Below are 15,282 nucleotides of genomic sequence, written 5' to 3'. Positions count from 1 at the left end.
CTGTGTAAGGACGTGTGCAGTGACAACGTCAGACACTGTTTCACAGAGACACCACATGTCCTTCAGCTTTGCAAAGCAGCGCTGGTGGCTTGGGATTGCTGGTGGGTAAGGAAGGAGCGGGGTGACTGTTCTTGGGGTTTGAGTGCAACTGTCTAACACGTGGCATTGGACTTTAGGTTTAAGGAGGACTGAACTGTCAAACAGGGTCTTCAGGGCTATGCAGGTCTTGTATTAAAAACAGTAATGTAGAAAAAACCTAGCATAGGTGATTAAAGCAGGTTAAGGATTGCTTCCACCAGCTAGTGCATGAAGAAAGTCTGTTTACAGTGCTTCTGGGTGCTAGGGTATAGTATGTGATTATGGTTAGCTTTAGTCAGTTAAATTTAGTCAAAAACCACTGGTGCTGTCCAATACACCCACTGCAACACAAAGTTTTAGTGAGACTTCAGTAGCTGCACAATGCTGGAGCCAAACAGCTTGCAGCAAGTCATGCAGGGAGAGAAAAAGGATTATTCTTGTTAATCAGCATAGGAGCAGATATGGCTTCCGCTGTTTCCTCTCTATTATTTGATCCCTGAAATCCTTCTGTAACTCCCACTAGAGTTCCTAGCACTAGTCCCTCAAGGAAGGCGAGACAACAGATGATGCAATTTCATGGCAAATGTACAGCAAATCCCCATGTCCCACTTGAACCAAAGGCTCAAGAGGCTCTTTCTGCTGCACGGCAATAGGGCCTGTTTCAGCAGTGATACAAATCCATGGGCTTACTCTTTCTTGCAAAGGAAGGAAAACCTTTGCATGGTGTGCTCTCCAGGCAGAGACAGGAGCTTTTATTTTTTTATTTTTGGCTTTGCAGAGATCATCTCAGCAGTGAGAAGTGCCTCGGCTGCATCCTCAGCACCCTGGGGATGCTGCGGGGGCCTCACCGGTGCTCGGGGACAGTGCACCAGGGGCATGGAGATTGGGGCCCCACTTTAAAACTCTACTGATTGGTTTGGGGATGCATCAAAAGCAGCCTGGTAGCATTTAGCTCTTTTCTGTACCCCTCGCACCATCTGTGCGACTCACATTGGTTTTCAGGAATGTTTTTTTGCAATGAAAGGATGGGAAAAGGAGCCTTTGAAATTTACTGTAAGTAAAATCCTCCTTCATGTACAAAATCCACCTGTTTGACGGCCCTGTAGTAATGCTGGAGGAAGGGTTAAAGCAATCCAGAGAGGAGGAGGTGGGAGGATTCAAAATAATGCATGTGAGCACATGGCTGAGGCAGGGGACTGCCCAGGTCCACCCAGTCTGCCAGAGCCAGGGGTGGTGGATGCTGAGGCCGAGTGCATGAACACAGTAGGCATGCAGCCCCCTTCGCCCCACGCTCCCCCAGCCATCCGGCCAAGGCTGGACCGAGCCGTGAGCTGTGCCCATGGAGGGAAATCCAGCTGGGAGACACATCTGGGTGGATTTTGCAGAGAGGGCAATGCTAGCCGTACTTACGATCTTATAACAACCATCAGGCTGTAGCCAAATACGCTGATCCCAACCATGAAATATGCCATCGGTAGCCTGTATTTTAACCAGCCTATTGTCCGCTGGTTGTTGTAGTAGCCGTAAAAGAGTGCCGAGTATTTGATGTAGCCCTGGAGGAAAAGCAAAAGCAAACCTTTGTGTAAGCTGTGCAGCTTTTCTTCTGCAGGAAGGAGGTTTCTGGTGAAAACTGAAGATTTAAAACAGGGAAAATCAACTTGGAAAAATTCTTAGTGTCTCATTCGCAGCTGTTTGCTGCCCTGTCACCTTTGAGAGCCATCCTCCTAAGAGAAGGGAGAAGAGGGAGAGCACGTCAGGGGATATTGGCTCAAAACTGAAAGGTAGTTTTTACCCATCACTGTTTCATCCCTCCCAGAAAAACCTTCTTCTTGCTTTTTGTGGCTGTAGCCCACCTGCTTCTCTAAGCCAGCATCAAACACTCAGATCTTGTAGAAATGCTGTAGCAAAGGGATTTCGCACCATGATATGAAACTTTTCCTTTCAGCTAGGAGGCAGCTGATGCTCGGTACCCTGCAGATTTAGTTCCTTTTGCTGGCTACCACTGGCAGAGCAAATATAACTAAAGACTAAAATCAAAGCATTACTTTCCTGTGGAAAGTAGAGCTCAGACACAGTATCAACCATGTTGTCTCAAGTAGATCTATTTTTTGCTGTGCAAACTGTTGGGCATTCAACAATTGTGCAGATCTCTTAATCTGCATTAGCAATCTCTCCTTATTTTTCTGTCATATCTCATCCAAGTTGATGTGTACCATTGCATACTGTACTTCTCTATTTTTTGCCTGTTGTCTTTCAGCTCATAAGTTAAGTGTAGTTAATCAGTCTGGCCATGATAGCTGAGCAAGCTCCCCTCTGATCAAGCCTTTGGAAAGACTAAAATTGAGACATAGCTTGAAGCTCATATCAGAGGCTGTGTAATGGATCTTTTTTAGAGACATTGTATAATTTACATGAGAAGGGACCTCTGGAGGTCATCTAGTCAAGCCCCCTGCTCAAAGCAGAGCCAATTCCAAAATTAAGTGCTGTGGCTCAGGGCCATGTCCAACTGAGTTTTGAAAATCTCCAAGGATGGAGATCCCACAACCTTTCTGGGCCTCTCTTCCAGTGTTTGACCACCTTCATTTAATCAATTAGACTAAGCTCCCACAAAGCACTAGGTTTTTCGTTCCTCACCTAACATAAAGCTTTGGTATCTCTGGGTGCCACATTAGCTACGTGTTTGCCCTGCACAAAGCACAGTGCCACAGGTACAGGACAACTCTGCGCATGTTTCTGCCAGCGCTGCTGAGCCACTTGGGGAAATGCAGCAAGCCCACGGCTGGTACACCACAGCACAGCTGCTTGGGGCTCATAGCGTGTTATGTATAACGTGTGCTGGGGAGGTGTAATGAAAAAAGCCTTGTAAAATATAAAGATAATGTTCCCAGAAGGTGCTAGTGAAGTTTTTTTCTCAGCTTGTAATCCCAAACCTTTGTCTTTTTGATTCATCAAATGGTGGGGACTGAAAAATGAGTTTCTCAGCTCACATCATCCAGTATGTTCTTTAAACTCCATTTGTGAGACATGGTGTCTGGTGTCCAAGTGAGATTTATTCCTTTCTACTCCTCTAGAAATCCATGATGTGACCTCCTTGCTGCCAAAGCATACGTTTCCCCAGCTCCTCTCTCTTGAAATGTATTTTTCAGGATCACAGTATTGACTCTTCATTTTATGCCTGCTCTGAAATATGTTTCCCCATTGCACCTCTCCTGTGGAGCATGCTGGAATAAGCATCTATTCATTTTCAAAGGGCAAGCCTCTGTGAAGGGCTTAATTTGACATCTTCTGGCTGCAGAGGGTATAGGTGTACATTGTTGCCCCATAGCTGGATATTGCTTCTCAAGCTTGTGTGATTGCTCCCTGGTGTCAAGCAGCAAGGGAGTGGGTACGGGATGGGGACCTGTATGGCAGAGAGGTTCAGAGGATCAAGCCCTCAGAGATAGCAGGGAACTGTAGGTGTATGTACCAAGCCACAGGCAGGAGACTGGCAGGTCATGGTAGCCAGCCTTTCATGCAATGGTACAGCCTCATCTAAGAGCAAATTTCCTTATTGATATGTGTATAGTTTATGGTCTCCCAGACAAAATCAGCAGCTGCAGTTCAGCAACACTCCTGCAGGGGTTTTGTTTGTTTGTCTGGGGGTTTTATTTTGTTTTTTTTTCTGGATGAATGAGTTTAAATGCTGCTGCTTCTATTTTTACAGCGTGCTGCTCAAATGAGCTTTTCATTCAGTGCGGTGTTATTCAAAATGTCGCTAATTCAGCTCTGAATTTTGGATTCTGGCAAGTGGGTGAAAGTGCTGGGAGAGCAAAAGCTAAAAGGATCCTCAGCAGAAAATGGGTGGTGAACGAAGGTCTGGCCCTGTCAGGTTCCTGGACACACCAGTATTTGAAGCCTTATTAATAAATTCATTTAAATAATCTGGCTTACATTAAAGTAGTTGTTGGGGTTTTTTTAGCTAAGGAAATTGTGATGGGGTTTATTACAAAAGGACTGGGTCCCACGCTTGTAATATGTGGGCCAGCACCAACAAGCATTTAAAAAATATTTCCAGAAGTAGCAGCTTTGAAAGTCAGATCCCAAGGTATTGGCCACAGCAGGATCTCTTCACCCCCTGCACACATCTTTTTCTTGTTTGGGCCGTCCCCTAAAAACACCTAATCCCTTTGGCCTAAATCTTCAACAGCAAAGAGTAACTGGGTGGGGGTGTGAGTTGGGGTTGCAGCCAAGCACTCGCGGGTGGCTGGAAACTCGGACCTTCCTTTTGGGTGCGAGTCCTAAACTTTGGTTCCAGCTTCAGGCTCATATAAATATTTCAGGGGAACAGGGATGTCAGGGACGTCAGGGACGTGGGGAGCAATCCCCTTCCCAAAGCTATGAGCAAGTTCAGTGGTATGGCAAGGTGCTCCCTGCCCGCTGAAGGGGGTCCACAGCTTGAACTCACCTTCTAGGCTGCCTGGTTTGGAGCAGCTCTTGCGTTTCACCTACATGCTGGCTGCCTTTCTAGTTGGAAATAAAACGGCTCTTGGGCATGCAAAAGTCTTTGTTTTTTTCAGAATAAAATTCTACATTATGCATGTGAGATGATGATATAGATTTCTATAGATTGTTCTATGTAGATTTAAAATACAGCAGAAATGTATTTATTGGGGTTTTTTTTCCCTCTGAAAAAGGATCTTTTTTTTGCCTGAGTTCACAAGGCAACTCTGTGAATGTGGTTTAAGTGAGTTGCACCAAGGTCATCACTGGGCAGTTTACATAGTCACCTGCTTCTACTAATGCTTATAGAAAAACCTAACTTTGGCTTCTTGTGCTTCATGAATAAAAATACTGTGTAGATAAAAGGACATGGGGTTCCTAAATCTGCTTTAAATTCCTTGAATGTGGAACAGTATAACTCCACTGGCCTTAGTGGATTTTACTTTGTCCTGTTGCACCTCATTGACCCCAGGCACACACATTTCAGCTGATGTTAGCCAGCCGTGTTGGGATGTGATGTGTCCCCTTTGGAATAAAAGCGCATCTGGTTTGTTCCTGCAAACCCAAGAAGTATATGTCTGTGTGTGTTTGTGTGTATACACACACGTGACATATGCCAGCCAACACATTTGTATATGGAAGTGGTTCAAATCCATATGCAGGTGCCTGCATGTGCACATGCTGTTTTGGCCAGAAATCTCTGGAGATCCACAAAGATTTCGTGGCAGCAGGTGTCTTCATCGTCTGGAAGAAATCGGTGCATTGCTGGTTTATCTTGGAACAAATTCATCCATGTAGCACCACTAACTTCTGAAGGGCTTTAGGAGGTATTCAACTGATCTCTTATGATTAACGCTCCTATGCTTACCTCAAAATCCCAAAGAACTGAAAAATCCATAGCTGTTGCTTGTTCAGCCCGAGGTACAGTTTTCCTTGGCATGCTCCCATATGGCATTCCCATCAGGATCTGGTGAACATTAATAACAGTGATGCATGTATAGTATAACACACTATACAGTTTTTGCAGTTTTTTTCTTAACAAGTCCCTTTTGGTTGGTTTTCCTTTTTGTTGATCTTAATATATATTTTATTTCTTAATACCAGAACAGCAGTTTAAGATATTTAGAATTAATATCACCCAAATAACCAGAGGACTTCCCTTTCCCTGGTAACATCCATTGTACAGGAAGTATTTTGCCAAGGAACTGTATCCCTCAATGAACAGCTCCAGTTTAAATGTCTTTAGTTTAGCAAGAAGTTCTTTCCTTGAACTTCATGGGTCTAACGCAATAAAGGGATTAGCTTTATCTATTTATGCAGGACTCCTCCTTTGAGAGAAGTCAGGAGCACTGGTTCAAGCTTGCAGTATATTTTGTATTATATAATCCTGAATTGAAAAATGATCTCAAGGTGAGGTGAAGGGCAGTTAGGTTTGGGCAAAAAGTGTATGACAAAATGATGCAAAGAACAGTTTTCATGGCACAGCCTCTCCTGATGGCACCATGCAAAACAGGTCTTGCAGTAAGTCCAGCAGCTATTGAAGTCCAGACAGAGAACGTCAAGGGCTATGGAGAGTTAATAATATATTTGCAAGCAGACTCTGACTGGTGCCTATACCAAAATATCTCATTAGCATTCATAGCCTGGAAAGGTGCTAGCATATAATCTATCACTTATTTTTTAGGGCTATCTAATTAATTTCAAAATCATTTATGACTAAATGTTTATTGCCCAGCTACTCTCCATATCGTAACAGCTCAGTAGGCAATGAGTAACAGTATGCATACGTTAAAGACGAAAGCTGTTTAGTCTTCTACCATATGCATAGTTCCTAACAAAATGTATTTGTATTGTTCAGTGCTAATGGTTATGTCTCTTCATCTTGGGAGGAAACAGAGCTTCTACTTTCCATAGTGTGAGCAACCACATTAAGGAGAACAAAAGCACGGTCCTCAGGAGAGACTCTGTGCTGCATTTTTGCTTCATAAAAATCTGCATTGAACAGAAGAAATCCCACTGTCTGCAGATTGCACAGTCTTTAAAGACTGCACTGAGTAATTTAGCCAGAGCTGTAATGGCTACATTAAAAAATTCTTCAAGAAACGATCATATAAATTTGGCTATGAGATCCTTTTCATTCTCAAAGAACAGCAAGAAACAGAAAAACTAAAAATAAAACTCTTCCTTGTGAATCATCTGAATTAGAAGTACAGAAAAGGGATGTTTCCCAAACAAATGTTAGTTGGCAAAGTGCTGGGTAATTGCTTGAATTGTTCATTCCTTCCCTTGACAGCTCCTCCTGTGGGGCTGTGCTGTGGCTGCCACCCCAGGGCTGTGCCCCTCGGAGGGCCCAAAAGGGGGGTTTTCTTAATCACTTTCAGAGCACAGTCCATTTCTTATGGCTCTTACGGACCTGAGCTTGTACCTAGGATTCACAGGTCATGTTTTTCACTTTAGTCAGAATGTAAAACTAGCCTTAAATTACGTTTTTGAGCTCCTGTTTTAGCTGCTGGATGGGCAGGATCTTTGATAGCATTTTAGGTCTCCTGATTTCAATCCGACTTTTGCTCCTGTGTCAGTAACAGCCTTGTAAGTTGTTCTTTGTAAATAATTGTCCTTATACATTTCATTTTTCTAAAGCACTGCCTGTTATAAGACACTTGTTTGTGCTATCAATCTCATGTTCATGTTAAGCAACAGGCAAGATATTACTGAAAGGAGAATTAAGCACTTACCTCTGGAATTATAACCAGTCCAAATATTAACCCAAAAAGGACAAGATTTACTCCATACATCCACCGCAGAAATATGAAGTAGGAAGCGACTGAGGAGCCAAAGTGACCTTAAACCAGGAGACACTTCATGGTTAGGAGTTTAGGAGGGTTAAACTGTCCTCAGCAAGACCTGGACCCCTTTACCCTCAGGTGTCTCCAGCGTGTTGCCCAAGACCCTCCCGACAGTCCCCACTGCTGATGGAGACAGCAAAGCCCGGAGCTGACCAGGGTGCATGCTCCTTGTTTGGCACTGGTGCCCAGGGCGAGCGGAGACTGGGGACCAGGGAGCTGCAGCATTGTTTGGATGAAGGCAAAGCTGTCTTACAAAATGTCTCACTGCCACCGCACAGCAACTTCCACTTACTCTCCACTTCTTTTATCTTCATCTCCCAGGGTATGCACTGGGTTTTAAAATTGTCAAAGTCTCTCTTAAATTTCACCCATTTCTGAAACAAGACAACATTGCAGTGAGCAGAGAGGTGCGAAGAGGGAGGCTGCTTCGTCTGCAGGGCTTTCTAATGTCAGGGTTTGGTAGCATTGCTAGGAGTGGGTGTAAAGTCCAAAGCAAAAACTCTGGTCTGGGTCTGATCTTTTAGACTATTTCAGAAACCACCTTCCATCCAAAAGCCCCCTACCCCCAAGTGTTCACATTCATTATCTGAGTTTTAACCTTCCCAGGCTTTTGGAAAGCTGCAATTGTGCTATGAGTTTACCATATTATATAGGGGTGGAAAATTCACACCTAGCTCTGGACTGAAAGAATTGATGCAGAACCAACTCTATTTAAAACGAAATTTAATTTGATAAAATACTGAGCTTGAATCCTTCCTCATCAGACCAGTGGCTAAACTCCCATTGATTTCATCATCCCAGGCCTGGCTCCGTTTTTCGTTTCTCAATGTAATCTCCATGACAACATGCAACTTGGCTACTAACTTCAGTCTTAAAACACAGTCATCATTCTCCCTGTTATCTCTTCATTACTGGGGAAGATGAAATTTTACAGGAGTCCATGGAGCAGTGTGAGAGTTTGGCATGGCCTCTCTTCCCGTTACGGGTACCTTGTCTCACAGATCAAGGTTTTGGAGATTGCAACCAGAAAGCTATGGTTTTCCCTGCTCCTGCAAACCCTCCCTTGCTTCAGGGAAGGTCGTAATGAGATTCAGGTGGGGGGGAAATTTCCCCTTGTTCTTTCTGTAATAGTCATAGATTTGAAGCTGGCTAGTATTTTTTTGAATGCCAGCAGGAAATTTTATTCTGATTTCCTGGTGTCTCTTTTGCCAAATACAGGTTAATAAACTCTTCAAAAAATGTGCTGAATACATAACCAGGTATCCAAGCTCTTCCCTGACATCATTGCAGCACTTACCTTTGCCATCATCATCTTATACGCGTACAACTTTTTGCCCTTCCCTTTTCCCAGAGCTCCTTCAAACTTCTCTACAAAAGCTTGTGCCTCCCTAATTGGAAAATAAACAAGCAGGTTATTGAAACAGCGAAGGGGTCTTTAGCTTTTCACCTCTGCCTGCATCGGTGGGAAAGCAGCCGTGCTTGTGCGAAGGTGGGGGTTTGGTCTCTCTCCACACCCCACGCTGCATCTGAAGTTCTGACTGCTATCTGCTGGTGGTGTTGCTGTGGCATGTAGAGCTCGCACGCCCACCTGGGGCTAGCTAACAGGTCTGCAGAGCACTCATGTTCATGCAGAGATGTGTCCCAAACCTTGTTCCACACTTCTCCCTGGGTGTAGACCAAAAGCCTGCCTGTTCCTCTTGCTCCAGAGCTCTCCCACCCTGGCATGCCTGCTATAACTTCTCTCTCCTGGTGCATTGGTCAAGAAGAAAGTAACATTGTCTAGTGAAACAAACTCCAAGAGGATGCAGAATTTCCCTCCATGAACACCTCCCTGGATAAATATCAGAGATGTGCAATTGGGCCAACAGGATAATCTCGGCACCAGAGAAATGAGTGCACACTAGTCAGGAGTAAAATCAAGTTGCAAATTGAAATTTGTTTTAGAATAGGATTTCTAAGGGAAATACAGAGAAAAGAACCTAGGTAGATGCTGTTAGAGTATGCTGAGTTTGTGAATAAAATTATATCGTATATTGGTGTTGCTAATACATCATGAGAAAAGATTAAATTTCAGGAGTTGGGAGGTCCTTTGCAATCCTAAGCCTGTGGGAAAGATGGACTTCTACTTGGTAGAAATAGTTGGCTAGTTCAGCCCATAACCTTGGGAAAATCACCTGCGACTTTATTTGCAAACCTAAAGTGAGATTTCTAAGTCTTGAACATATTGTTTCACTCTCTTTGTGTTTCACATTCCTCATCTATGCAATGGGCTGATCATTTCTTGTCTCTGGGTTGAGTTTGTGCAGCCAAAATAACTAGGGAACGTACAGCACTCTAAGAGCCTTTCTGGAGACCCCTGCACAAGCAATGCAACAATTTTGTTTAGGTTCATTAGCGGTTGGTAATGATTGTCATGGTTCAGGGATAAGATGAAAGGATGGAGGTATGTTATCAAACATGATCCTAGGCAGAATTTTAACCAGAATCCTACAGCAAAGGGAAAATATGTCAGAAATAATACTGCTTTGCTTTTTTTTCTTTTCTTGCAGAACTTCGGACTTTTAGGGTCATAAGATTTTATTTGTAATGAGCTCAGGCTCGTAGCATGCCTGTGAGATAGAAAAGCTGCTTTAATAGAGTTTCCCTGTATAGATCTTTACCCAGATTTTTAGAAATAATTGGCAGTGTTCAAGGCACCTGATCTTAATGGAAGATGGAGCAGGTCTTGGCCTTCAGGATGTAGAAGAGAGAAGCAGAGACACATGGTGACTGCCAGCCTTCACAGCCTGGTCACTGCAGCTCTGAACAGCCTCTTGGCAAACACGGAGGGGTGGGCATCACCACTCCCCGTGGGGCTGTGCATGCCTTGCAATGCTATTTTGAAAGCTCTCCTGGTAGAAAGGGGTTTCAGAGGATTTTTAACCGATAGAGCTGGGATTTGAGTCATTGCCTTGACATGGGAATGGTTTATTATGAGCCATTCCCTGTTGACCTGTGGGTTTTGATTTCCCTGGTCTGCCCTGCCCCACTGCCCCCCATTGCCCTGCACTAAGGGGTCTCTGCAGCTGCCTGAGTTATTCCCACATTCAGCGTGGGCTGGGTGGCAATATTATCTTTGTTTCATAAACCTCTGCAAATAATACAGCATTTTTTCCAAGCAGCCCCGTATCAGGAGTGTGAAGTAACATGGCACTTTGCTGCTCTGATTTCTGTCTGACAATGGGCATGAATAAGCAAACCAGGGCACAGAGTTTGCTTTAACAAGTAGCCTGACAGTAGTGAGTCATTTGGTTTTAAATACAAGGGTAGAATGACCTGGCCATGGGTATCAGTTGAACAGATTTGCACCTTGTCCGTTCTTTGGTTACAGAGGCTGACAATCAAATTCCACATTTTAACTCTGATCATTTAAACCCAGACAGGCTGGCCAGGCTCTGCCGGCCGCTTTTTCTGAGACTGGGGTGTTACAGTAGCAGCAGCAAATATGCAATTTCTAGGAAAGGCAAAGTGCATCTGACAGTCAGCAAAGACCCCGGGGGTGTGGGTTCCTGGTGTGATGGGTACCTGAGCACTGAAAGCTTCTTCACCATCCTCCAGGGCTTGTTCCTCATGGTGGAAATCAGTTTTTTCTTTTGCTCCACCTGCTCCATCAGCATTGCAAGCTCTTCCTCTGACAGCGACTCCTCGTCGGATGAGTTGGAAGAAGCAGAAGAAGTACTGGGAGAAACACAAAATAAAGGGCACAAAATAGAAAAACTCGCAGGAGTTAGAGGGAAGGTCTTGCCTGAGATGGGCACAGTGCCGCTGGCCCCCGGGGGATCCCACTCTGATGTGGGCACAGTGCCTCACCGTCCCCTGGCTAGGTGCAACGCCAGCGCAGCCCCTTCGCGCTCAGGGCAAGGCTGCTTCCAGCCAGGACAATGAAGAGGCAATCGCACCCCACCATAACTCGCCCGACACGTGCTTTGGACCACGCTTCAGCTGCAGAAGCATTGCCTAGGGCTACAGCTGGCTCTGGAGAAATGTTTTTCACACCTTCAGAAGGAAATGGAAGATATGGGGAGCAGCAGAGGGTTGGGACAAGCAAGATTTGGAGGAGGAAGAGACTTGAAAACATGAGAGATCCATTTTAACCTGAATGTTTCCATAGACCAACCAAAAAAATGTGCCCAGATCTGAGTCGCTCAAGCTGTCTTGTTTAAGAGTGCTTTTCTACCCCCAGCTGTAGGCGCTAGGACTCCACTACATGCATGGATCTGATCCTGGCTGAGAAACGGTAATGACAGAAGACCCTGGAAACAGTTTGGTTGTGTGGCATTTTACACTACTCTTTTCCATTGCTGTATCTCTTTTGGGAGAGCAGTAACTTATTCGCAGTCTCTTGGTTTTGCAGTTCTGACCCATACACCACTGGCACGTCGATACCGCTGCCAGTCTGACACAAGGCACCATACTCAGGGATTAATTACCTGTTTTTCCTGTCTTTCTTCTGTTTGTTCTCCCCCTCCTTTCCTTTCTTGTTTGTTTTCTTTTCTTTGTTTTCTGACTCCTTTTGATCTTTGCTAGGAGCCTTTTTGCCTCTCTCTCTCCCCTGGCTTCCATCCCCTCCTGCCTTTTTTCCATCGCTGTTTTTTCTTTGGTAGTTTTTTCTCCTAGAAGCTCTGTTTTGTTGGCTACAACTGTCGTCTTCTTTGCTCTCATCTTCTTCTTTGTCTTTCTCTTGCTTTTTCCTTTCAAGTCTGCTTGCTCTGCCTGTTTCCCTGAGGGGCTGTTTCTTAGGTGTCTTGCCCTTTACTTCATCTTCTGCAAGGGATAAAAAACAAGTACTTTGGGGAAATCCATGCTGGCAAAATAAGGATTCATCAGAAAAGCACAGGTGGCCAGGATGCCTGATGCAAACCCTAGTAAAGTCAATGAGCAGATGCCCATTGGCCTCGGTGGGCTTTGCGTTATGCCCCATCCAAGAACCACGTCCAACTCTTCAGTTATGCAACTCCCATTTAAGAGAGTATGGCTCATTTTAGCACATCAGTGACTTGTATTTGACCATAAGAAAATGGGAAATTAGTTACAAATGCAAAAGCCCATCCATCAGAGAGCACAGACAGATATCTTCCCGACCTGTAAACACACCAGAGCAATGGAAACAGAGAATGCAGTTAGGTATACAGTATGTAGTTTGCTTGTTGGTGCAATGTCCTTGAAAGATGTTTACTTTTCAAGGCTGGGAATGGAGGTCTTCTATTTATAGAGAGAAAAGGTACAGCTTAGGCAGCACCTGGTTTTGTTTCTCTGAGTTTTCTTTTATATAGGAAGGTCTATATCCAGCGAAGAAAAACCCCAGATAGTCTTTAATGCACGTTTCATTCTTACTGGCATTGCAAGCTAAAAACCTCTTTTGTCCAGAAGTCAGAAGTGCTTCCAGTTTGAAGGATTGAAATGGAGCATGATTTAATTGCAGAATATTATGGCAAGGGGAAAAAAACATTCAAAAAACCCCAAGCCTCTCCATCCCTTTTACCACCAAGTACATTAAAATCAATAGTAAGTTTTCCAGAGTCTTTTTGCTTCTAATTTTCCAAAATTTCTGGCTGATGAAAATAAAGTGTTCAAACAAACAAACAAACAAATAAATTTGTAATTTTGGCATTGATTTTTTTCCCCAGGGTTGGAGAAATTGTAATGGAAGAAGGAAATTGTGCTGGAATGGGATCCAGAGTGAAAAATGAGCAGCCTAAAAGGCGAGGAAAATAGAAGCAAAAAGAATTCGAGTATTTGCATTTTTGTTTTGGTGAAAAGTTAGAAATTAGTAACAAGCAAATAGTTTTTGCTTGCTAGTGGTAAAAAATTAGTAGGTGGTGGTTGTCACACTTGTCACTGGGAATGAGAAGGAGCTTTCAACTCATTTCTGAGGAGCCATTAGGTAGGTTTCAGTTACTATGTAATGGTCCATCTCAGCTGAATTTCAGTTAGTGATCTAGGTCAAAGGACCACCTACCCTCTTTGGAAAAATGTTCATTTTGGGCAGCCAACTATCACGGTTTTCATTTGCAATCTATCAAATATTAGGTTAAATGTAGAGCATTCATTTGTTACTTTCATCTTATTGCCTTGTTTGCCTGTATGGAAAAGGTGGATATGATTTTTAAAAAAAATCCCACTCATTTGCTAACTACTTTTTCATATTTTATGGATCATACAGACACAGTTATGAACCATTTTTGCAGTAGCATCTACATTCATATCACCTATCCGGTGCTGTTATGATCTTACCTCTTAGCTATCTCTATTTAGTGTTATAATCCTACCACTTAGCTATTTCTCTTTGATTTACTATACATACAGGGTTAAAGCTGTTTTTAATCCCGTCACTGGCTCTTCCTGATTTTCCTCACAGCCATCAGTCTGCCTCCAATCCATTTTCATTTTTATCTTCTCGTGGCCGTGATTAATCAAGATACCAGTGTGTTAGGGTCTAAGCAAGCATTACAGGAAGGGCAAGCAGGACCTCGGTGCGGTGCAAAGCAGTCCCAGCCCTGCGTAGGGTGGTGCTTTACTGCAATGCCTGGTTTACTAGGGATGACTGCCAAGGGACATTGACTCTGACAGCCTCCTACTCTAGGACGGTAGATGAAAGGGGGCAGACTGCTTAAGAACGGTGGTTTACATATCACTATTATAAGTCAAACCTCAAGGGAAAAATCTGCTTGCTTACAAGCAGCTCATGAAGCAGTTCCTGTTGTAGAGCAAGTCACAAGCCAGAGAGAAAAAGAAAAGGTATCACTCTTGTATTTCAAACAAGACTGCATTTTTTAATCTCTACATTACCTTCACTCTCTGTGTCACTTTCCACTTGTCCATCAATCTCTATTCCAGCTGCAAGACAAAGAACAAAGAGTAATTGCATTTGTTGCTGGGATTTACACATGTGATGCTTTATACAACTAGCCCTTAAGTGCCAGCTGAGCTTGGCAGAACGTCCCTTATTGATTATACATTATATTCTTTTCCTACAGTGATGCTCTAAGTATTTACTTTAGTTTGGCAGATTGACAAAAGTTCCCTGCATGAGCAAACTGAAATTTCATGATCTTTGAGAGATGCAAAATGGTATGCTTGGAAAGTCCCAAGACATTTTGTCAAGTAGTTGGCAGCATCCAAACTGAAATGATCTCATAGTGATACCAACCATCTTCCATGATGACCTGTAAAGCACATTTCTTTTTCTTCCCCATGACAGCCTCCTGTCTTTCGCACAGACACCGTAGCTGCTATGCTGCGCTCGCACACCCCAGTCATATACGGGTTACTCTCTCTTCCAGTGCCCATGTGCTTGTCTCCTTGGCATTGCAGACAGACGGGCACGTCCAGCCGTCGGTGACCTCTTGCTTGCAAGCCATGTGGGCAGGGGAGAGCAGGGAGGGGTGGGAGAGGCAGGGAAGACCCGGGCTCTGCCTCAGCCCACCCAAACGCTTTCACTTCTGCTCCCTTCTCCCTGTGAAAAAAGCACCTGTTGGCATTACATTGCATTTCATTATTTAAACATGAAGGAAAGCCCTTTGGTGGATACTTGGTGGTATCGTATGAAACACAGACACAAGTCACGTCTGGTTCTGACATAAGCATGGGGCTGGAGGCTTTGAAAGGATCAATTTTCTTAATGCCATATTCTTTACTGACCTGCGTCAATCTGTGTAACCCTGTTAGTCATTCTCCTGCACCTTATTAAACCTCTCAGTCGGTGCCCCTCGGGGCATGGCTGTGGGTGACCTTTTGTCCTCCATGCGTGTCCTTCGTAGGGGACTCATGAGCAAATAGATGCAGCAAGGAGTCAGGAGTCAGGACACTGGGATCTCTCTTTCCTTTGCTCCTCTATTCT

At 44.0% G+C, this 15,282-nt stretch overlaps 1 protein-coding gene across 1 annotated transcript in view; it reads right to left on the bottom strand.

Annotated features, from left to right (window-relative positions):
* Nucleotides 1–14,638, bottom strand: part of TMC2 (transmembrane channel like 2) — a 35,998-nt gene extending 21,360 nt beyond the window's left edge. The window contains exons 1-9 of the mRNA XM_050892434.1: nt 14,593–14,638; nt 14,232–14,279; nt 11,873–12,206; nt 10,968–11,120; nt 8,701–8,791; nt 7,696–7,777; nt 7,293–7,399; nt 5,426–5,524; nt 1,489–1,631 (exon numbers count right to left, since the gene is read on the bottom strand). Coding sequence (XP_050748391.1) covers nt 1,489–1,631; nt 5,426–5,524; nt 7,293–7,399; nt 7,696–7,777; nt 8,701–8,791; nt 10,968–11,120; nt 11,873–12,206; nt 14,232–14,279; nt 14,593–14,638 — 1,103 coding nt within the window. The remainder of the gene's footprint in view (nt 1–1,488; nt 1,632–5,425; nt 5,525–7,292; nt 7,400–7,695; nt 7,778–8,700; nt 8,792–10,967; nt 11,121–11,872; nt 12,207–14,231; nt 14,280–14,592) is intronic.
* Between the last annotated feature and the right edge of the window lie 644 nt (nt 14,639–15,282).

Source organism: Gymnogyps californianus, chromosome 2, assembly GCF_018139145.2.
Source record: "Gymnogyps californianus isolate 813 chromosome 2, ASM1813914v2, whole genome shotgun sequence".
Classification (NCBI taxonomy): Eukaryota; Metazoa; Chordata; class Aves; order Accipitriformes; family Cathartidae; genus Gymnogyps; species Gymnogyps californianus.
The sequence above is the reverse complement of the archived record's forward strand: the minus strand, read 5'-3'. Positions and strand labels throughout refer to the sequence as shown.